The sequence below is a fragment of the Rhineura floridana genome, chromosome 13, assembly GCF_030035675.1.
Source record: "Rhineura floridana isolate rRhiFlo1 chromosome 13, rRhiFlo1.hap2, whole genome shotgun sequence".
Lineage (NCBI taxonomy): Eukaryota > Metazoa > Chordata > Lepidosauria > Squamata > Rhineuridae > Rhineura > Rhineura floridana.
This window is the reverse complement of record NC_084492.1, coordinates 12,245,355-12,269,516: the sequence shown is the minus strand read 5'-3', so window position 1 is coordinate 12,269,516 and position 24,162 is coordinate 12,245,355. Positions and strand designations below refer to the sequence as shown.

The window sequence follows — 24,162 nt, the reverse complement described above, 5'->3', positions numbered from 1 at the left end:
GGCTGATGGGAGTTGTAGTTTTAAAAAGTAACATTTCCAAGCTCTGCACATGTTGTACCTGTACTCTATAGAACAGCTTGCACACAGTGCCTCAGTGCAGTCTCTCCTGGATGCTTCTGAGGGGCTGACCCTGCATATGGCCCTGCATATGCTTGTAAAGAATAAAGGCCTACCTTTTTGCTTCAAGCCTGTGTCTTCAATTTTATTTAAGGACCCCCAGCAAAAGATCCCAATGGAGAAAAATTTCTTCTACAATAGTGCTTGTAAACACCTTTATATAAGTCAAATGCATGGGCGCATGGCAGTTGGGGGAGACCACAGTTTACTGTAGAAATCATAGAGTTCTGCATTTTGTCTGGAAGTTATATGCAGAGATAGCACCAAAGCTGGCCTTCCCCAAATATATTATTTTACCTCTCGCTGATGGGTGTTGCAGAGCACAGCTGGCTTTCCAGGAAGACTTTCATGTGCCGAACCTGCCTTACAGCCTGAGAGTAGCTTTGTGGGTTCTGGAATCTATGAGGCCCCAGCAGTTCCATTTCCATCTCCACATGCTGCAGCTGCATGTGGAGGCAACGGTTGTAGTCTCGATGCTTCAGCCTTTCGCCCACTCCTTTCTCTGGAGTTGGGGTCCTTGTTTTCTCTCCAGAGGAAAAAGAAAATTAAAACATGTTTACTTGGAAGTTACAGGGACACATTTATTTATTTAACTACAATCCTACACATGCTTATCCAGAAGTAAGCCCCATTGACCTTGATGGGATCTTCTTCTGAGTAGGCATGGCTGGGATGATGATGGTGATGATGATTCCTTTTAATAGCAAACTCAGGTGGCGAGTGCCGACAGATTGGAGACAAAATGGGGCCAATGAGAAACAAAAGGGCTGCATCAGTATGTGCCAGGGAACCCTGAAGTTTTCAGCAATACAAAACATCTTTTTTGGAAGAAGGTGGGGGAAAGAAGTGGGGGGAAATATAATGCTTAGTAGCCACAGAATATTGACAGTCAGTTGGAAAAGAAAACTGGAAATCTGAGGGGAGGGGGAAAGAATGGAATGGAGTATCCTGGAGAAGGGCATGGCTGGCAACCTAATAAGTAGCAGGTTTTGTTGCAGATCTTCTATTTTTATTATTATTTATTAACTTTGTTAGTCGCTTTTCTACACAAATACGTGCACACAAAGCGACTTGCAGTTAATAAAAATTAAAAGATTAATATAAACGTTTTTAAAAATAGTATATAAGGGGGTGGCGCAACCCTTCTTAGGAAGGCTATACAACAGAAGCCCTCCAAAGCCTTCCAAAATTAATAACCAAATGCCTGGGAGAAGATAAATGTTTTTGCCCGGTGCCTAAAGATGGATAACGATGGTGCCAGGTGCACCTCCCTGGGGAAAGTGTTCCACAAACTCGTTCTCGTGTTGCCAGTCTCCACACCTCCTTTGGAAGGGGCACATGAAGAAGGACCTCCAATGCCAAGCGCAGGGTCCGGGTTCATATAAGGATAAGCGGTCCATGAGGTATTGGCGTCCTGATGTGTAAGGCTTTTTAGGTCAAAACCAGCACTTTGAATAAATAATAATAATAATAATAACAACAATAACCACTACTACTACTACTATTTTGTAAAGCTCTACAGATTTTTTTTAAAAAAAGGATATTCCTGCCCACAAGCATTCTATGTAGTAGACAGGACACAAGAGGAAAAGGATGCAGCGGGAAGAGGAAAACAAGGAAACTCAGGCACCAATTCTTAAAGTTAGAATCTACAGAAATCAAGCCATTTGGGGGATAAAAGGAGTGAGAAATAAAAATGCCCATGCCACACTGTAAATAACTGTTCTAAAAGGCCAACAAAAAGATTGTGTTGTTTGCTTGTTTATGACACACCACACCCCAGGAGCTGAGAGCCACTCACAATAATTCAAAATCATGTCTATCCCTGGCCCAAAAGGGCTCAGAGTCTTAAGTAATGGGCATTAACAGTCTGAAGAAATAAATGAGAACATTATTTTACTATTATTATTGATGATAATAATAATAATACATTGTAAGTATGACAACAATAGTTTAACAGAGCTAGAGTTCTGCAGAAGCCTTATTGTTTTGAAGCAGGCAGGTCTGGAACTGGGACAGTCTTTTCCCACTGAAGGGAACAAACCATGAATTCATTTGCATAGCCCCGCCTCCAAAGCAAGTGGGAGGAGTGACCTACTTCCAAATAACCTCTACTACTAGAGAATTCTTTCAACGGGCAACATTTTCTTCTCCCCATTATTCCTGCATGCTCTTCTTCCAAAATACAGCATTTTGAAAGTGTACATTGCATTCAGTTAATGACAGGGAGATTCCTGCCTAAAGCGCAGTTCAGAGCATTGTGTGAACTATATACCTGAAAGACCTTCTTACCTAGGGTTGCCAGGTCGGAACCATCCAAAAACCTGAGAAAATGGGGGCGGGCCCTAGTGACGTCATGGGGCGGGCCCTAGTGACGTCATGGGGCGGGCCCTAGTGACGTCACGGGGCGGGCCCTAGTGATGTCACAGGGCGGGCCCTAGTGACGTCACAGGGCGGGCCCTAGTGACGTCACGGGGCGGGCCCTAGTGACGTCACGGGGCGGGCCCTAGTGACGTCACGGGGCGGGCCCTAGTGACGTCACGGGGCGGGCCCTAGTGACGTCATGAAGCATGATACATTGTATCAACCACGCTTGCGTGCAGCATACCATTCAAAAAAAAATTTCTGATTGGAAATTAAAATAGAAATCTTACCTAAAAGAGGTCCAGCTGAAGTGACAAGGTCATTCCTTCTCACCATCTTAGGGAGTATGGATGGAAAATGGAAATGGAATGCCTTCAAGTCGATCCCAACTTTTGGTGACCCTATGAATAGGGTTTTCATGGTAAGAGGTATTCAGAGGTGGTTTACCATTGCCTTCCTCTGACTTTGGACACATATACTTTGGACACATAATGAGAAGACATGATTCATTAGAAAAGACAATAATACTGGGGAAAACAGAAGGGAGTAGAAAAAGAGAAAGACCAAACAAGAGATGGATTGATTCCATAAAGGAAGCTACAGACCTGAACTTGCAAGATCTGAACAGGGTGGTTTATGACAGATGCTATTGGGGTCGCTGATTCATAGGGTCACCATAAGTTGAAATTGACTTGAAGGCACATTAACAACAACAACTGAATTAAAGATACAAAAAAGGAAAGTGGAAGGTGTTTTATTTTATTTTTTACAGCCTGGAGAAGTGGTAAGAGGTAAAGTCAGGAATGAATGCATTTTTTTAATGAACAAGATAGCATGTTGAACTATCTTGTAAAAATGAACTAAGAGTGCTTGCAGCAGCTATGCTAATGCAGAGTGAGCCAGTTGTTATCTGCATGGTGCTATGAAGTCAGTTGTATGTTAACTGTATGCTCATGCAACAGATGGTATAGCACAGTGGGGAGGAGAGCCTGGCTGGGAGTCCAGAGTCTATGAGTTCAAATCCCCACTCGTGTCTCCTGGATGTCAAGGGCCAGCTAAAGATCACCCCCACAGTGAGTGGCTCAGGGATTATGTGCCCTGCCACCTGTGGGCAAGGTGCATAGTCGCAAGGAGCCGTTTCCCCCAGCTGGCAGTTGCGGACAAGGAAGGGACTGGCTTGTGCAGCTGTGGCAAGCTGAGCAGGCCCTAGCCAGGTGGGGAGTACTAGCCTTAGATGGTAAACCGCCTCTGAATACCGCTTACCATGAAATCCCTATTCATAGGGTAGCCATAAGTCGGAATCGACTTGAAGGCAGTCCATTTCCATTTCCATGCATATAATTAAACAGATGCAGTCAAGTTTTTGGACTTTATTGTGATTGCTGGCCAAGCAGGATAGGGCTCATGGGAGTTTTAGTACAATATCTGGAGGATGCTACTTTGGCTGCCTTTGGGATAATAGATGGCAGCCTTAAGTCTGAAATGGTGTTTGGAATTCTGTAGAGACCAGCCAGTACACATTATGTCATAAGGCCAATTCTTAACCATTTGGCTGTGGCAGTTACCTGAAATTGCTCTTTCGTGGGCTCTCACAAACACCACCAAGCTTTTCTTTTAAAACAGATCAGCTTGTTTAAGTACATACAAAGAATAAAAAAGGAAGTCAACTGACAAGAACAAGACACTTTTTTTCTAAGCAAAATTGATCAAAGAAAAAAAGTATGCTTGTGTGTGTGCCTGTGCGTTTGTGTGTAACACACACACACACACACACACACACACACACACACACACACTTACATGTAGCATAGAATCACAGAGCTAGAAGGGGCCTTTTAGTCCTTCTAGTCTAAGCCCCTGCTGGAAGTCCAAAACCCAGAACAAGATCAGGTCTGTTCGCTTAAATTGCCACATTAGAGACTTAATGAGACAACACGAGTCAGTTTATTGGGAACTTTCCTACAACAGGGTGACCATATGCTTAGATCTGATAGACCTGAAGCAGCTGACAATTTAGGGCAGACTTCCCCAGCTTGGGGCCCTCCAGATGTTAGCTGGTGGCAGCTGTATGCCCAAAGATATCTGGAAGGCACCAGGTTGGGGAAGGCTGCTTTGGGGAGATGGGAAATGTGCAGAAAAATGGAACAATGGCACACATTCCTATTTGTTGTCATTTCAATCTCACTCCCACATCCTGTCAAGAAAAGACAATTACATGATGATTCTGTCCGTTTCCAGCAGTGCAATTATCCAGAGGAAATAGTAAGAAACTGAGGATTAGGGCCAAACTCTCTCTTTCTCTCTCCAGCCTCTCTCTCTTTCTCTCTCTCCAGCATCTCTCTCTTTCTCCAGCATCGCTCTCTTTCTCTCTCTCTCTCTCTCTCTCCAGCATCTCTCTCTCTCTCAGCATCTCTCTCTTTCTCCAGCATCTCTCTCTTTCTCCAGCATCTCTCTCTTTCTCCAGCATCTCTCTCTCTCTCCAGCATCTCTCTCTTTCTCCAGCATCTCTCTCTCTCTCCAGCATCTCTCTCTTTCTCTCTCTCTCTTTCTCTCTCTTTCTCCAGCATCGTTCTCTTTCTCTCTCTCTTTCTCCAGCATCTGTCTCTTTCTCTCTCTCTCTCAGCATCTCTCTCTTTCTCCAGCATCTCTCTCTTTCTCCAGCATCGCTCTCTTTCTCCAGCATCGCTCTCTTTCTCCAGCATCGCTCTCTTTCTCCAGCATCGCTCTCTTTCTCTCTCTCTCTCTTTCTCCAGCATCTCTCTCTTTCTCTCTCTCTCTCTCTCTCCAGCATCTGTCTCTCTCTCTCTCTCTCTCAGCATCTCTCTCTTTCTCCAGCATCTCTCTCTTTCTCCAGCATCGCTCTCTTTCTCCAGCATCGCTCTCTTTCTCTCTCTCTCTCTCTCTCTCTCTCTCTCTCTCCAGCATCGCTCTCTTTCTCCAGCATCTCTCTCTTTCTCCAGCATCTCTCTCTTTCTCCAGCATCTCTCTCTTTCTCCAGCATCTCTCTCTTTCTCCAGCATCTCTCTCTTTCTCCAGCATCTCTCTCTTTCTCCAGCATCTCTCTCTTTCTCCAGCATCTCTCTCTTTCTCCAGCATCTCTCTCTTTCTCTCTCTCCAGCATCTCTCTCTTTCTCCAGCATCTCTCTCTCTCTCCAGCATCTCTCTCTTTCTCCAGCCTCTCTCTCTTTATCTCTCTTTCTCCAGCATCTCTCTCTTTCTCCAGCCTCTCTCTCTTTCTCTCTCTCTCTCCAGCCTGCTACCCACAGCAGCAGTGGACGCCGGACGGGGCCAGCTCCTTCTTAGCCCCGAGGACGCCCGGCCGCTTCACCCCTCGTGCTGTGGGCGCCGCTGGGCGGCAGCGGCCGCAATGCGCTCCCTGGCCGCCGCTGCCGCCACTGCCGAGCTCCATCGCGGCCACTCCCGCCCAGCGGCGCCCACAGCAGGAGGGAGAATGACAGCGCCGCACTCACCCGACTGGCCTTTTAAGCAGCGCCCGCCTCGCGCGCCCAGGGCCAGCCCCTCGTTGCCGCTCCCGCCCGCCCCTGTCCAAGACAGGCTGCTGCCTGGGAAGACAGAGCCCGGCCCCAGCGGCACCAGCTCTCCCTGCCTCAATGACAAAGGGCGGGAAGGCAGCCAATGAAAAGCTGGAGATCATCCAGTTTAAGCAAAGTATTGCCGGAGGCCGGAGACGGCCCCTTTTCCCCTGAAACTCCGGCCAAAAACCGGAGACCTGGCAACCCTATTTACCTCTTATATAATCAATCAATCACGGCGGTCTGCAAGTGAGGGCCTCCTGCAGATGCCATCTTATCAGGAGGTCCATTCCACACAACATAGGAAGCGGACCTTTAGTGTTATGGCACCGACCCTTTGGAATTCCCTCCCCTTAAAAATTAGACAGGCACCATCTCTGTTACCTTTTCGGTGCCTACTGAAGACCTTCCTCTTTCAACAAGCCTTTAAGCAGAGACCTTATCCCAGCCTGCAACTAGGTTGGAATTAGTTTTAGATGGTTTAATTGTTTTATTATTGATGTGTTTGCCACCCTGGGCTCCTTTAGGAGGAAGGGTGGGATATAAACCTAATAAATAAATAAGCAAACTGAAGGCCTGGCCCTGCTATTAGGCAGAGTGAGGCGACTGCCTCAGGCAGCAGCAGTTCCCTGACTGTTCCTCTCTGTTGGAGGACAGTTCTATGTATGCCACGTGGCCTGTCCTGGTTCCCCTAAACCCTCCAGCTGCCAGCATTGAAATAAGATTCAGCTGCCAGTCCAGTCAGCTTCTATGTATGAAATGGGGAGGGGGTGTCATCTTGCCTTCGCCACAGGCAGTGCACAGGCAGTGCAGTCTCAGAGAATGAAATGATCAGCCGTTAGGACTGCATGCCTGCCAGACTGTTCTCTGTCCTTGGGAGCCGCTATCACCTTTGCATCCCTGACTCCTGAAATTGCCAGCTTGTCACTTACCTTGTAAATCCACCAAGCCAAGAGTGATGATAATTGGGTCGTCTTTCTTCTTGCTCTCGGTGTAAAATTCTTGTCCGATCCTGTTCTGCTGGCAGATAACATCCTCAACCAAGGCCAAGAGCTTGTTGATGTCGGTCGATCTGCCAAAATCGGGTCCTGGGGAAGGCAGGGGAGCCTTGAGGGTTTTGAACAGGGAGTTGGCAATTCGCCGGATATCCTGGATCAAATCAAAAAATTATGGCGACGGTGAAAGAAACAATTTGCTGAAATTATGAAAATGTAATCTGTGTTAGCTTCACACAGAGAACAGGCAAGCTTTTCCTACTTTGATTCAACATAGAAACCCTAAGAAACCATTTCCACCCAAAGTAACATGAACAGAATGATAGCTCAATTGTAGAATATTTGCTTTGCACGCAGAAAGTCCCAGGTTTAAACCCCAACATATCTAGGTAGGCCTGGGAATATCCCGTCTAAAATCTTGGAGAGCTGCTGCCAGTCAGTGTAGGAAATATTGAGTTAGATGGACCAAGGGTCTGAATCTGCCTAAAGCAGCTTCCTACCTTCCTATATATCGGGGTTCCTAAACTGTGGTCCGTGGAGCTTCATTCAGGTGGTTCGCGGCATGTCTGTGGGTTTGTGGTTCAAGACAGGAGATAGCACATCCATCACAGTAAACATTCATATTGATTTTTAATTGTATTTTAATTGCTTTTATTTCTTACATTGCATTATAATATGAATTCTATGGAATGCAATAAAATATAATATCTAAGAAATAAATGAAGCAATTAAAATACAATTAAAATCATACAACATCTAACACAGTGCTTTGCAAGTGCTGCAAGAGGCAGAAAAAGATCATAAAGTGGTCCACTGGGCCCCTCAGCAATTTTCAAGTGGTCCATGGGGAAGAAAAGTTTGGGAACCGTTGCTATATAGCATTGTGGAAAAAAAGAGGACAAGGCTCTTGAATGAAGTCGTATTTGTCTCACAAGGAAAGAAAATGTTGGGAGAAGAGAGCAACTACGTAGTATTCTCATAATGTACATTGAGCCTATGCTAGGGATGGGATCCGTTGGCCAGTGCCACTTTGAAATCATTCCATCGACCTAACAGGCAGGATCGAATTGAGTTCATTCTTTGTCCACTATCCATTGCTTTTACCGGTCCAGTTTTCTTCCTCCAAAAAATATCAATATCAATATCATTATTTTGAAATAAAATATAATTATTTTGAAAGGAATTATTGACATTTTGGGGAAAAACAGTATTTTGAAAGGAAGTAGCTATATTTTGCAAGGAAAGTGACTATTGCATCCTCCTCGTCCTCCACTATTATAGGCTTGGCTTTCTTCCTCCATGCTTGGAGCTTGGATTATTCAAGGGGAGGGAGAGGTACAGAGAGAGACAGAGAAAGACAGAGGGACAGCAAGACACACACACAGAGATGTACTGCTGTGCTGTGAATAAAGCCAATAAAAGAACAATATATTTGAGGGAATACTTAAAGGGAGAAATCTGGTGTCAGGAGAAAGCAACTGAAGTTCAGAAAAAAATGGATCTCTCCGCAAAGATGGAGAATATGTGGACCGTTGAAAAATGTGGTGCTAAATCCTAATTCAAATGAATTCTCACCTATCCCTAGCCTATGCTGCTCAAATATTGTGTCCTTGATTATATGGATGGAAGGGTGTTTTCAGGATAAGACACTCGGGCAGAAATCCAGGGCCCCACTCAGCAAGTGAGGAGCGCAGTTCAAAAATGCAGCAGTTTACCAGATTTTAAAGTAGAGAAATATTCATTACCATCTTAGGAAGTGGTGTAGGTTGGACAAGATCATGATGTCTGGAGTCTAAATTTTTATTATTTGATTTATATCCCACCCTTCCTCCCAGTAGGAGCCCAGGGCAGCAAACAAAAGCACTAAAAACACTTTAAAACATCATAAAAACAGAGTTTAAAATATATTAAAACATCTTTAAAATATTTTTTGAAAAAAGCTTTAAAATGTTTTTTGAAAAAAGCTTTAAAACATCTTTTAAAAAAGGTTTAAAACATGTATTTTTTTAAAAAAATAAGGTTTAAAAACATATTGTTATGGGTTTGGGATTGAGATGGATGATTTCTATGAGTCCCCTTCCAGCCTCTGATTTGGAACCCTGCCCCTGGGGATGAGAAACCCACTCCACTGGTCAGATGAGTCCCCTTTTGTCAATCTAATAGAGTGGCCAGGTGGGTGAATGAGTCTATCAAGTGCCCATTAACTGGCGAATGAGCCAGGGAGATCCTATTGTTATTGAAACTCTTCAGGAGAGCCCCCCCCCTCCTCAGGCCAAGGAGAGGCTTGTGCTTTTTAGTTGAGTCTGAGGAAAGGCTAGGACCTAGAGGTAGGCAGAGAAGCTGGCTCTCTGCACCATGGCTTTCGGGTGCCTCCTGTAAGCCTGATGAAAGATGAAAGATCTGTTGGACTGCTGATGCTTTGAACCTCTCCATCTTAAGCTCAGGTTGGAATGTGTGTAAATAAATAAACCATATTTCATAAAGACACCACAGTCTCCACTGACCTTCTTTCCAAGGAAACCAAACCCTAGGTAAGCACATGGACCCCTGGAGATCTCTCACTGCTTGGAGATTGGGGTGGCGCGCAACACTATTAAAAAGCAAATCCAACAGAGATGCAGACTGGGATGAGGACTCTACTTAAAAGGCTTGTTGAAAGAGGAAGGTCTTCAATAGATAACGTAAAGATAACAGAGGTGGTGCCTGTCTAATATTTCAGGGGAGGGAATTCCACAGGGTAGGTGCCGCCACACTGAAGGTCCATTTCCTATGTTGTGCGGAATTGACCTCCTGATAAGATGGTATCTGCAGAAGGCCCTCATCTGCGGAGCACAGTGATCGACTGGGTATATAAGGGATAAGATAATCTTTCAGGTATCCTGGTCCCAAGCTGTATAGGGCTTTTTACACCAAAACTAGAACCTTGAACTTGGCCTGGTAGCAAATGGGCAGCCAGTGCAATTCTTTCAGCAGCAGAGTGACATGTTGGCGATACCCTGCCCTAGTGAGCAGTCTCGCCACTGCATTTTGCACCATCTGCAGCTTCCGGACTAACCATGTCTATGTGAGGGTAGCCTCACATAGAGTGCATTACAGTAATCCAGCCTGAAGGTTGTCAGCACATGGACAACAGTGGACAGACTATCCTGGTCCAGAAATGGCCTCAGCTGTCATACCAGCCAAAGCTGGTAAAAGGCACTCCTAGCCACTGAAGTCACCTGGGCCTCTAGCGACAAAGATGGATCCAGGAGCACCCCAAACTATGGACCTGCTGTTTCAGAGGGAGTATGACCCCATCCAAAGCAGGCAACTGACCAATTATCCGAACTCGGGGAACCACCAACCCATAGCGCCTCCAAACTCATTTTATTGGCCCTCGTCCAACTCACTGCTGAGTCCAGGCAGTGGTCTAGGGCTTACACGGCCTCTCCCAATTCAGATGTTACAGAGAAATAGAGCTGAGTATCATCAGTGTACTGCTGACACCTTAGCCCAAATCTCCTGATGACCGCTCCCAAGGGCTTCATATAGATGTTAAACAGCATGGGGGACAAGATGGTACCCTGCGGCACCCCACAGCACAACTGCCACGGGGCCGAAAGACAATCACCCAATACTATTATCTGAAAACAACCTTAGAGATAGGATCAAAATCACTGTAAAACAGTGATCTGATACCCATCTCACCAACTCAGCCAAGAAGGTTACCATGGTCAATGATTTCAAAAGCCACTGAGAGATCGAGTTAAGAGTAGCAGAATCACACTCCCCCTGTCCTTCTCCCAATAAAGGTCATCCATCAGGGAGACCAAGGTCGATTCAGTCCCATAACCAGGCCTGAACCCGGACTGGTATGGATCAAGATAATCTGTTTCATCCAAGAATACTTGCAATTGCTGTGCCACAACCTTCTCTATCACCTTCCCTAAGAAGGGGGTATTTGCCTCCAGTCGGTAATTGTTGCAAAACAATGTGTCCAAGGTGGGCTATTTCAGGAGCAGTCGGATCACAGCCTTCTTCAGGTGGCTGGAACCACTCTCTCCTGCAACAGTGCGTTGACCACACCCTGGATCCACTAGGTCAAACCCCCTCAGCAAGCTTTAATAAGCCAAGAAGGGCAAGGGTCGAGAGGACACGCTGCTGGCCACATCATCGCAAGCACCTTGTCTACGTCATTAGGCCGCATCAACTGAAACTGAAGTTGCAGCAGATGTTGCACTGACACCTCACTGGGGACTACAGCAGATGTGGATGGGGCATCAAGATTGCTACGGAGGTGAGCAACTTTTCCCTCAAAGTGCCTTGCAAACAATTCACAGTAGGCCTCCTAAGGGTCTAATATGGAAAAGCTCCACTGGACGGCTACTTAAGGATGCAATGGTGACAGAGAAATGGGACTTCTTCACTGCCCTCACCGCCGCACAGTAGGCACGGTTATGACGTTTTACTCGTGCCCGATCAGCTTCATAGCACGTCGTTCACCACTTGCGCTCTAGCCGTCATCCAGCCTGTTTCATTGCCCTTAACTCACTTATGTACCAAGATACAAACCGGGCTCCACAATGCCAAAGAGGGTGCTCAGGGGCAACCATGTCAAGAGCCCGACATGCCTCGCTGTTCCACAGCTTGACAAGGGCTTCAATAGGGCCATCTCCTCTATCTACTGGGAACTCCCCCAGGGCATTTAGGAATCCAGTGGATTCCATTAGCCTCCGTGGGCGGACCATCTTAATCTGTCCACCACCCTGCAGGGGAGGATCGGAGCCAAATCTGCTTTACATGCACCAGGTCCCAACTTCACTCCCTGGGCTAGGAAACAAGTAAATCAGCAAGTAAATCAGGAGGAATTCAGGAGGAATGCTCATTGTTGTATAATTTCCCTGGAAACAAATCAAGATGAATGCTCAATCAACAAGTTATCTGGAGGAGCCCAGTGATATAGAGCACCTGCTTTACATGTAGAAGGGTCAGTAGCTGGCATCTCCAAGCAGGATTGGGAGAGACTCCTGTCTGAACCCTGCAGAGCTGCTGCCAGCAAGTGTAGATGATGCTGAGCAAGATGGATAAGTGGTCTGACTCGGTATAAAGCAGTGACCTATATAATCCCTAAACGGTACACATACAACAATTTAACACAATTCTTAACATGCAAAATTCAGAAACAAGTATGCGTTACATGTCCAGATAGGCTGGTTGAAACAAAACAGTTTTTAGCAAGCATTTGAAACAACACAGCGAGGATGTCTTCCTCATGTTAATAGGCAAGGAGTTCCAGAGCACAGGTCCTGCCACACTGAAAGCGTGACTCCTCACAGATGTGGAGCAGATGTTATATGGTACTCGAAAGACTGCTATGTTTCGTAGATTGAAGCCCTGGAGCAGACACGTCCCTCAAGTAAAGTGGCCGCATGCTGTTCTCTAACCGCATCACTGTACATACAGTCACGTAACTAAAGATTAGGGGGAAGTGTGTTTTAATGAGAAGTTAGGGAAGGGGAACAAACTTCAACAACAACGACAGGCTGTGGTGGACAATGCTAATGCTTCTAGGATCCTCACCAGTTTGTAAAAACTATTGAAGCTCGTTCTGCGAGTTATGCTCACAGGGTGGGGATCTTCAGGCCCAGGGCCCTCAGGACTGTCCCCAGCCACACCCCTTTCCTCAAGCCATGCCCCTCAGGCCTGCTTGGGTGCCTTCCACAAGTGTTTTTGTCCTTAAACTCTGACAATGTCTTTTGCTTGCCTGAATGGAGGATAAAGAGGGGTGTATGCGGAAACCAGATTACTTTGCAAACATAAAATTGCTCCACCCACTTTCTGACCCCGCACCCCACTGGCATGGCATGCCCGGAAAGTTGCCCAGAGAGGAATGTGGCCCGTGGGCTGAAAAAGTTCCCTACCCCTGCTATAGCAGTCCCATCAGATGGAAACTGGGAGGGGGGAGATGATGCACCCACCCAAGGGCATGAACTGAGGGAAAATAGGAAGAAATAGAGCAAAGAGAATGCCATGGCTGAAGATTTTGGACCCCACTGAAGTGCAGGAAACATTTGAGTAGTTAAGGAGAAGGAACAGAAAATCACTCTGTTCTGATTTTACTTCCACCTCAGGCAGCAAAATGCCTACGCCCTGTGTGATTATGCAACAACTAGAATCAAGAGAATCCTAACTTTTAATATCAAACTACCAGACAAGCTGGAGCCTTAGAAAGTTGCTGGTTTTATGATCAATCAAAGCAAGATTCTGGCAAAACAAAATGTCCATCCCCAGCAACTCTAGTTGCCAGGTTTGCTTGAGACTCTGAAGAGACAATGGCAGTCACAGGAGGACTAGTCCAGAAGTTACAGGAGGACTAGTCCAGAAGGCATTAGGAGCTGATAAGGAGGACACTGCCCTGCACCTCACCTCCCAGCAGCAGTGTCATTACAGCTTACCTGGAAGAGGGAGCAAGGTGGTGGGGGATGGGATCCATTGGGCGGTGCTGGTTTGAAAGGATTCCATTGACCCAACAGGCCAGTATTGATTTGAGTTCATTCTTTGTCTGGTAGCTGCTGCTCTTACCAATCCATTTTTTCCCCACAAAAAAATATTGTGATACTTTTAAAGGAAATATCAATATTTTGAAAGGAAATAGCAATAAAATTATCATTCTTACTATCAATATTTTGGAGAGTTGTTTTTTTAAAACGTTTTTGAAAATAGCCGCAGAAAATCCCTGCATAAAAATCTGATCCACAACAATAAAGCATAAGCAAATTAATTGGAAATTGGATACCAAACCTGAATTGGGTGGAAATCTGGCACATCTCTAGCAGGCACACTGATGCAACCGATACATAGGTCAGGCCAGACTATTTTGTTTATGTAGCTTAGTGTTGCCTTTTCTGACTGGCAGTGACCCTCTAGGGTCTTAACATAGGAAGCTGCCTTATACTGAGTCAGACTATTTTTCCATCTAACTTGGTATTCTTGACACTGACTGGCAGCAGCTCTCCAGGGTTTCAGGCAGGAGTCTCTCCCAGCCCTACATGGAGTCTCCGGAGACTGAACCTGGGACCTTCTGCATGCAAAGCATGTGCTCTACCGCCACTGAGTGATGGTCAGGCAAAGTATATGACTGCTTTGTGTGTTCACTTGACTTGCCTTGATCACAGCCTCTGGAGTGAGTGACACATTCTGAGGAGCCTGATGAGGAGCGACAGGTAAATCAGGAGACACTCGCCCACTTTTCCCCGGTTTCTTTGCTTTCTTAGGCTGAGATCGGATGTTCCTGAAGATCTGGACGATGAGCAGGTTGATGGGGAACATGAGAAGAGAGCTCTCAAATCCGATCATCACCTCCTGCCATGTGAACTCTATCTTACCTGGCAAGGTCAGGTGGAAAAGAGGAGTTACAGTTAGAGTTGGGGAGACATCTGATTTTGTTCGCATTTTGATGAGAAACTGCCTAATTTGTACTTCTAGAACCAATACCCAAACCAAAACACGCCTATTCTTCAAAATTCACACTTCTCGAATTTTGCAGTGCAGTTCTCCAAACAAACCATGTGTACAAAAATGTATACGTTAAGGAAAAGTACATATAAAATGCATAAATTCATGAAAACAAATACAAAAATGTTTAATTTTAGGGCAAATTATTTACAAAAATGTGTATATTATTCAGAACTGCATGCAAAAAACGTGTTCATTGGGAGAAATTTGCCCTGAAATGCTGTTTAATTTACACAAGGATTTTATTTATAAAAAAGAAAACCCCACAAATTCCTGCAGAAATGTGAAGAACTGAATTTTTTTGTTGTTGTTATGTGCCTCCAAGTCGACTACGACTTATGGCGACCCTATGAATCAGTGACCTCCAAAAGCATCTGCCGTGAACCACCCTGTTCAGATCTTGTGAGTTAAATTTAAGACTGGAAAAATGAGACTGAGACAAACTGAAATAGACAGATTCATCCATCCCTAGCTATAGTCTTATTCTGCGAAAGCACTGTATGAGTGTATGCATCAAACGTTTTAAGTGTAGGTTTCACTATTACCTAACAACAGGCAGAATGTTTATTTGAGGAACAGGGAAAGCAAATTCACAGTAAATTGAAGTGTGGGATGAACTTCTAGGAGGAGAGGTGGGATATTATTATTATTATTATTATTATTATTATTATTATTATTTGGGATGCCAGCACTCCAGCCTGAGGAAGCCATGCCCTATGATTTGGAGGCTAAACCACATAATCCCAGATACATGTTGGAGAGCGTTCCTCGAAGCATTTATACAGCAGGCTTCACACACTCAAAGCACTTCACACAGGCAGTCTCCGAAATCCTTAAAACGGCTCTGTAAAGTAGGTCAATGTGGTTATTCCCAGAATTCTGAAGAAACTAACAAAATAATGATCTACTTAAAGTTACTTAGTAGCGATGCCAACCCCAAAGCAGGGGGAACCCATCGGACCTATAGAATTCCCTCTCAATCATCAGGCTATTTATCTATTTTTATTTAGACCAGGGATGTGGAACCTCTGGTCTCCAGCCCAAACTTGGCCTGCCACATGCTTCATTTGGCTTGTGAGGCCATTGTGGGGAAGCCATGCCCACCCACCCTACACCCGACATCATACATGACATCAGGTGTGGGGCAGATAAGGGCGGGGCTTCAAAAGAAGAACTAGGAGCATAAAGTGGACTCTTGATTGTTCCTTTGCTAGAGCAAGGTGTGCTCCCAATGTTCAGGAAGAGGGTGCCTTGCTCAAGGAGGGGGAAGTGGTTTCCATTCAATGGCTCTTTGAGGCCACCCCATGTGGCGTCTTTTCACTTCTGATATCGGAGGTGGAAAGGAACAGCCAGGGAGGCTGGCAGAGCACAGGGCTGGCAATGCCTCTTACACTGTAGTTCCCAAGTTTGGGAACCCAGCATGAGGGATTTTTGACAGGTGAATGTGACAACCACCTGTCAGCCATGTCATAATAACACCATGTGATTGACAGGTGGGTTGCCCCACCCACCTGTCATAGTTGGCCCGGAAGTTGGGGCCAGAAGGGTTGCCCACTCCTGATTTAGACAATTTATATACCACTTAACTACAGTTGTCTCTATGCTGTGTTCCTTCACCACGGTTCCTCATTTCCCAAGCAAGCAGTGCAGATGGCATGGAGTTACCTAAATCCATTTTCTGGTCAGCTGGATCCTTGGGCACTCCCCAGAACATGATGCTGGTCAGCATGGTGCACAGAAGTAGCGAGAAGCAGCAAGATACCCTCTGGGCTCGCGTGAAGGAGCTCCGTGGTGAACGGTTGAAAATGGAATACCAGATATGCCCATCGCGGAAACCCTTGGAGGTCTTCATAAAAAACAGGTTGCTGGAGAGGAGCAAACAAGATGTCAGATTGGACAGGACCAGGAGTAGCATTTTAAAAGAAACAACATTCCAATCGGGCTTCAGGACTGGGCATGGAACTGAAACAGCCTTGGTCGCTCTGGTGGATGATATGAGGAGGGCGTTAGATAGGGGAGAACATACCTTCCTCATCCTCCTGGATCTCTCAGCGGCTTTCAATACCGTTGACCACGGTATCCTGCTAAACCGCCTGAAGAGTTTGGGAATAGGAGGCACTGTTTTACAGTGGTTCCGTTCCTATCTCTCAGGCAGGTACCAACGGGTGGCATTGGGAGATGAGGTTTCAGACCCTTGGCCTCTTAATTGTGGAGTGCCACAGGGTTCTATTCTCTCCCCCATGCAATTCAACATCTATGTGAAGCCGCTGGGTGCCATCATCAGGAGTTTTGGGCTGCAGTGTCACCAGTATGCGGATGACACTCAGCTCTATCTCTCATTTAAGTCCTCACCAGAGTTGGCTGTGAACACCATGTCCAAGTGTCTGGAGGCCGTAAGTGGATGGATGGGCGAGAACAGACTGAAGCTGAACCCTGACAAGACCGAGGTGTGGCTCGTGGGTGACAAAAGAAGGCTGGGAGATATCGACTTGGTGCTGAATGGGGTGAGATTACCGCTGAAGGACCAGGTCCGCAGCCTAGGGGTCATTCTTGACTCCCAGCTGTCCATGGAGGCTCAGGTTTCGGCAGTGAGCCGGGCAGCTTGGTATCAATTGCATCTGATACGGAGGCTGCGACCCTACCTTCCTGTGCATCTGCTCCCACGAGTGATACATGCCCTGGTCTCCTCTCGCTTAGACTACTGTAATGCGCTCTATGTGGGGTTACCCATGAAAACAGTCCGGAAATAGCAACTGGTACAGAATGCAGCGGCACGTTTGATCACACATTGTCGCTGCCGGGATCATATCACCCCAGTGTTAAGAGATCTGCACTGGTTACCAGTTGTTTACCAGACCCAATTCAAGGTGTTGGTCTTGACCTTTAAAACCCTATACGGTTTCAGGCCACTTTATCTGAAGGAACGCCTCCAGCATCACCAATTAGGCCGCCTAACAAGTTCAGCCACACAGGACCTTCTCTCGGTCCCACCAGTCAAAACAGCTAGGCTGGTGCGGACCAGAGAGAGGGCATTTTCGGTTGTGGCCCCCACTCTCTGGAATTCTCTTCCTTTTGACCTTCGACATGCCTCCTCCCTGATGGGTTTTCGCTGAGCCTTAAAGACCTGGCTATTCAGGCAGGCCTACAGAATCCTCGGGGTGGATGAGTTTTTATAATGTATTAATTGATGTTTTAGACTACCTTGTGCCTTTTTTGATTGTATACTGTATTTTATTATGTTTGCTGTAAGTCGCCTAGAGTGTCCGTTAATTCGGACAGATAGGCGACTAACAAATAAAATTTATTATTATTTATTATTACCACCTAGATTCTACAGAATCAACCAGGGATTGGCAGGGATGGCCAACTTCATTATAACCTTTTTTTTAAATAAAGAAAATGTTTTGAAAGCTTTTTTTAAAAAGTTTTTAAAGATGTTTTGTTTTAATGTATTTTAAAGTCTGTTTTTGATGTTTTAAAGTGTTTTTAGTGCTTTTGTTTGCCGCCCTGGGCTCCTGCTGGGAGGAAGGGTAGGATGTAAATCAAATAATGAATGAATGAATGAATATCTACCTAAATAAAAATATAAGCACCATGCTGCAGTTCACAGCCCTACAGACAGGTGGCACTTTGAATATTTTACGTTCAGGTCATGCACAACCCCCATTCATTTCAGTGGGACTTGTCTAGCCAAACTTCCCAGAGGGCTTTCCCCCCCTATTATCATACCCAATTTATCTCAAAAGTATCTGTTTATGCAGATTATGCTTCAGTTTGCACACATCACATCCACATGGAAGGGATGGCATGCATGCATGCCATCAACCAAGATGGCAGTGGAGGCATCAGCCCCTTAGGGAAGCCTTGCTCACCATCTTGGTTGATGACAGGCATGTGTACACAGCACGGGCAGCACTCACCAAGAGAAAGGTAGGTAGGTGGAACATGCGTGTGTGCGTGCGTGTGCTGGGGCCCAGGGAAGGCTGGTGCCCAAGGGCCCCGGCATGCCTGGCACCAGCCCTGACACTACTCAACATGTTTTGCCTCTCTCTCTTTCTATTTAACCTAACATACCTGAACTGCTTCATATCCTGCTCAGTGGCTTTGGGGAACACTTTATCTAGGACACAATCTCCGACATCAATGGATAGCCAAGAGTTGCAGAGGAAATACCATTTCTGATCAGTGGCGGTATCATGAACCAGCACACGGTTCACATACCTGTGAACAAACAACAGAAAGAAATTAACACTGCTGATTTGGGACAGTTCTCACAACTCACAACCCATCTGAAAGTGCACGTGAGCCTCCATTGCCGTATTTGTGCCATGTGTGATTGTTCTTAATGCAGATTATGCAACTGTGCATCATAGCCAATCTAGTTTTTATGGTCATTTAATAGAAAGTAACAGCAGCACTTTGCCTCTCATATGAGAACAAAGTCAGAGCAAAATCATCATTATCTTCATCATTTATCAATCACAAAAAGAAGTCCCAAAGTGACTTGACAAGTAAAATACAACACACAAAAGCAATTTAAAACTGGGGGGAGAAAAATAAAACAATGAACAATACAGAATACATAAAATGCTCATCTAGTAACATATTCAGAAGGATGAGTCCTACCCACCCCACTAAAAGATGAACATCACCACAGGAGACAACTTAAATCCCAAAGCCTGGGTAAATCTTAGCCTTGCACCAGGTGCATCCCTGAGGACAGCATTTCACAGATGAGAGGCCACCACTAAAAAGGCCCTTTCTCATGTGGCCAGACTCCATACCTCCTTCAGGCTGGGAACACGGAAAAGGGCCTCTGACAAAGACTGTGGGGTCTGGGCAGGCTCATATGGGGAGAGGCAATCCTTGAGGTATTATTATTATCATTATTATTATTAGGCAGTCATCTTCATTGTATTGTTGTTTCATACCTGCTAACAACTTTTTTGTGGTTGCAAACCTACCCAGAACTGTAATTTTATTTATGTATATTTTGTTTTTTAAACTGTTAAATATTAGGCAGGTGCCATCTCTGTTATCTTTTTGGCATCTGCTGAAGACCTTCCTCTTTCAACAAGCTTTTCAAGTACAGACTGTATCCCATTCTGCATCTGTGTTTTAAGGTGTTTTTGCTTGGGCTCCTGGGAGGATGGCAGAATATGAATTTAATAAATAATAATGCTTAGAATAGACCCATTGAATTGTATCCAATGTTAGTTCTACTCTGAGTAGACCCATTAACAATATATTAAAAATAATGACAATTACAATAATTAGTTGCTTTGTTCAAAAAGAACTCAAAGCGACAAACATTAAAAACAACCTAAAATACTCCCAATACTATGCATAAAAAGCAAAATCCAACTCACCCCCACCCCTCTAAAAATATGCAGAGAATTAAGTCCCAAAGGCCTACATGAATAAAAATGTTTTTATCTGGCATCTAAAAACAGATAGTGATGGTGCCAGGTGTGCCTCCCTGGGGAGAGTATTGCACAAAGGAGGAGCCATCACTGAGAAGGCCTGGGAATTTAGGTCCATTAATTTCAGTGGGTCTACTCTGAATAGAACTTGGATATAACCCACTGCAATTCACAGACCTAAGTTAGTCATGTCCATTTATTTCAAAGGATCTACTCTGAGTAGGACTAGCACTGGATGCCACCTATACTGGACAAAACAATTAAACTATATTAAAGCCCAAATGCCTGGGGACTTCCGGGAAGGGTGACTTAGCCTGTGCCTGCTTTTGAGACGGGCTCCTGCCTCAAAAGAAGCTTATTCAGATATATCAGTCAGTTTTTTCTTTTTTTTTTGACTGATTAAACTTCTCCCGGGTAGGGAGAAACGAAGAGATTAACCTCAAAGCCTATTTTTGTTGGGACGACCAGATCTCATTAATTTATGGGACGAGGTCCAGCCGACGAAGGTGGGACGGATTTTCAACAGCAAGCTCTATCTGTTAAAGCGAACGTTCATCTTATCTTCTAAGAGAGAACGCACTAACAGGCAAGCACCCTTCTTTCTATATTTTTCTTTTACTTGACTTAAATTGTTGCTGTTTAAAAGAGATTTGCCAGATTGATCAGTTTTTGACATCTCACTGGGGAGCCGTAACTTCTCTCTGCTACGCACTAATTAATAGCTTATCTCTGTTTTTGTTGCAAAAAGCTGTCCTGGATTTGCATTCTAAAGATATACACAGAAGAGGGATTTCTATTCCAGATTTTTATTTTGAAAAATATTATACTGTTTTGAGACTACTCTCTTTTTGGTCTATTTTATTTTGACGAATCTGTTTCTTGACGATTGCCATTAATTGTTTCGATCCTGGGAACTGCATTTTGTTTACTTAACTATTGGAGAGATAAGGCTGTCTGCTCTGTTTATACTGTGATGTCACCAAGTTTGGAGTATTAACCCAATTGTTGCTGAAATAAGAAGTGGTTTTCCTATATTTTTCTTTTAAAATGGCAATTAAGAAAGTGGCTGAAAATCTGGAAATAACTATGTTTCAGAAAATAATGGATGAGATTGAGATAACGAAAATTGAATTGAGTAAAATGAAGCAGGAGATTAAAGATATAAGGGTCCCTGTGAGAGAGGTGACCCTGGAAGGGGTCCCTGTGAGAGAGGTGACCCCGGAGATTGGAACAGGGGTCCCTGTGAGAGAGGAGACCCTGGAGACTGGAATAGGGGTCCCTGTGAGAGAGGAGATCCCGGAGATTGGAACCAACGTGGAACAGGAACAAGATTTGGAGTCTATGGACTTTAGAAATAAAATCTATTGTTTGGAACTCAATGTTATCTCTGAAGAAATGAATGAAGATTCTAGAGATAAAGTTATCAATGGCATGGATAATCTTCTGGACTGGAATGATGTGATGGAGCCCAATATAGAGAAAATCTATGGAATTAACTGCAGCCATGTGACAATGGAAAAACTTTTAAGAGATGACCCAGTGTATTTTGAAAAAAAGAACAGAGATATGATTTTACAGCAGTATTTCAGCAACCTATTCAGAATGGATGGCAAGAAAATATTTGGGATAGAGGTAATTCCCATCAGACTCTTACTTTATGACTATGGCTTTGACAGCAAGATTATTATGGAATACTGATAATGGAAGATTGGATATTGAAATTACTGGACTTAACAAGACTACTGAAGATGGAAGATGGAAAATGGAACTAATAGAGATAATAGAACAATGGCTACTGAAATTATTGAACCTAACAGATTCTGATGTGATGGATTAATTGAAATGTTTATTTTGACTATGGTTATGACAATAAGATTATCATAATTAGTAATGAGATGGATTAATCGATATGCTTATCTGGAAAAAAAAATTGATAGATATATTTCTTAAAGAATTGAAACCTCTCTTTGACTTTTTGTGGAAAGAATAAAGTAATGTTTATGAGATTTGATGATTAAGTAAGATAACTACTGGAGGAAAGTGATTTTATAATATGACTTAAGAGACAGGATTGTTATATATTATAGACTTATAACTGATTTGATCTTTGACAAATGGGAAGTCAATATTTTACTCTTTATTTTTTATTTTTGTTTTTTTTTTTTCTTTTTTTCTTTTTGTTTAACTATTTTTGATTTTGTTTTTTGTCTTTGAATGTTTTATGATTTTGTCTTGTATGTTTTATGAAAATCTGAATAAAAAATTATTGAAAGCCCAAATGCCTGGGAGAATAGGAATGTTTTCACCTGGCTCTTAAAAGCTGACAATGGGGAGAGCTTTCTGTCAGGTGATTGACAGGTGGGCAACCCTGCGCACCTGTTACAGTGGCCCATGGGGGTGAGGTGGGGGTATTCAGGATCCAGCCCACCATCCAGACTCTGCTTCCCAGCCTTGGTTTAAAGGACACTCCTTGCTCTCCTCCATCTCTTTGCCTCTTGCATACCAGGAAGGGCTCTCTCCTGAATTGTCATGCCACAGTCTGATGCTCCCCAGCTCCCCGAGAGGAAAGAGCGTACACAGGAGGAAGACATCCACGCCTCCTCGCTCAAAGATGGGTGTATCGGGGTCCACCAGGTGGTGTGGCTCGCTCTCTCCTTCCTGGCCATACAAAGTGAGCGTCACCTGGGATAGCAAGGATATGCAGCGATCAGTTCAATTGCTATACTGTACACCTGACCACAGTGTTCATGCTTGTAATTGTGTGCCACCAAATCCTGAACTGCGCTGTTCTAGCAAATGACAGCTAATGGGTGTCTAAGCAGAGCAAATCCATCCTAATCTGCACTGCCTGGCAGTGGCTATCTTGGATTTCAGGTAGAAGTCTTTCGACAGTCCTATGGAGATTAAACCCGAGACCTTTTGCATGCAAAACAGATGCTCTAGAGCTGAGCTATGGCCCTTCCCCTAACTACAGCCTTTCCTTCATGTACAACAATAACCAGGCTCCCACTGGTACCTTAGAGGTTGTAGCAGCACCTCGACGGTGTCCAGTAAAAACAGTCACCAGATAGCGATACTGAGCAAAGGGGTCATTGTCCTCCAACACCGTTATCTTCACCTAGAGAGAAATATGGCAACATCAGCAAAGACAGGGGAATGATAAATGAAAAGATGCCATGCAGGGAAGGGGAGATTAATTACTAGGTCTGGGGCTGCTGGTTAAAGAAAAATGAAGCACCTTATGCACAACTTCCAGGCTATGCAGAACTCTTCTTCAGTCAGAATCTAAAAAGGATCTTATTCTCTGTATTCAATATTTTTGAAACATTTTGAACATTTTGTGATTATTATGCCATTATTTATCTGAAATATATTTGTAACCCAGCTTGACCACTGTCCAGTTTCCCATTGGCTCTTCCATTCAGAAGAGGTCCACATGACTCAGAAGCTCATATAGTGAGAGATATTTACATATCTATTGATTTGCAAAAAAATTCTACACTGCCAATGCTAAGAAAAAAATGTCGTTGAACAGCATGAACTCAACAATAAAATTACATTCATAAGACAAGTATAAATGCATCAGAAACAGTCAATCAGGTTCATAATCCATATAGCTGATCTACCCCTCAGGTAAGGGCACCAGCAGGATTTTTTTTTTCTGGGGGGCGAAGTAAAACACTGAAAGAATATTGCCTGTATATTTTGTCTCATATCTCAGGTTCTACCAATGCTACAAATGTACCCTTTTTAAAAAATGAAAGATGGGTATCTAAGGATTATGGTTAATCAGGGGGAGGAAGGCAACTACCCAACCTTCCCCTCCCCCTCCCCCTCCCCCTCCCTCCCCATGGTTGCCCATGCCTCAAAGAAAGCCTGGATGAACAGGCTGCTGCTCTAGTAACAGATATCATTAACATAAGCAACAAATGAGATACTACCAAACTATCAGACTAAGGTCTGTGTCCTTCAATGGTGAACATGGCACATCGCCATCTTGTGGCTACTGCACAATTCTAAGATGTGCCTGGAAACAGGAGCAGGTGTGTTTTTCTGCTCTGATTCCCACCCCCTAATAATTTCTTTATACCTCCAGTGACACACGTGTGGTCTCCAAATTTTTGCAATGCCCTCTACATGGAGTTGCCTTTGAAGTTGGTCCGGAAGCTGCAGCTAGGCTATGAAGTGGTGGGTCAGCCTACCAAGAACGAATACATCCATTCTGAAGGAGAAGCA

At 44.4% G+C, this 24,162-nt stretch overlaps 1 protein-coding gene across 1 annotated transcript in view; it reads right to left on the bottom strand.

Annotated features, from left to right (window-relative positions):
• The window catches only part of LOC133369005 (polycystin-1-like protein 2), an 89,527-nt gene that overhangs the window by 20,297 nt on the left and 45,068 nt on the right, over nucleotides 1-24,162 (bottom strand). The window contains exons 25-31 of the mRNA XM_061593780.1: nucleotides 22,943-23,044; nucleotides 22,430-22,608; nucleotides 18,578-18,724; nucleotides 16,169-16,368; nucleotides 14,153-14,373; nucleotides 6,943-7,163; nucleotides 415-633 (exon numbers count right to left, since the gene is read on the bottom strand). Coding sequence (XP_061449764.1) covers nucleotides 415-633; nucleotides 6,943-7,163; nucleotides 14,153-14,373; nucleotides 16,169-16,368; nucleotides 18,578-18,724; nucleotides 22,430-22,608; nucleotides 22,943-23,044 — 1,289 coding nt within the window. The remainder of the gene's footprint in view (nucleotides 1-414; nucleotides 634-6,942; nucleotides 7,164-14,152; nucleotides 14,374-16,168; nucleotides 16,369-18,577; nucleotides 18,725-22,429; nucleotides 22,609-22,942; nucleotides 23,045-24,162) is intronic.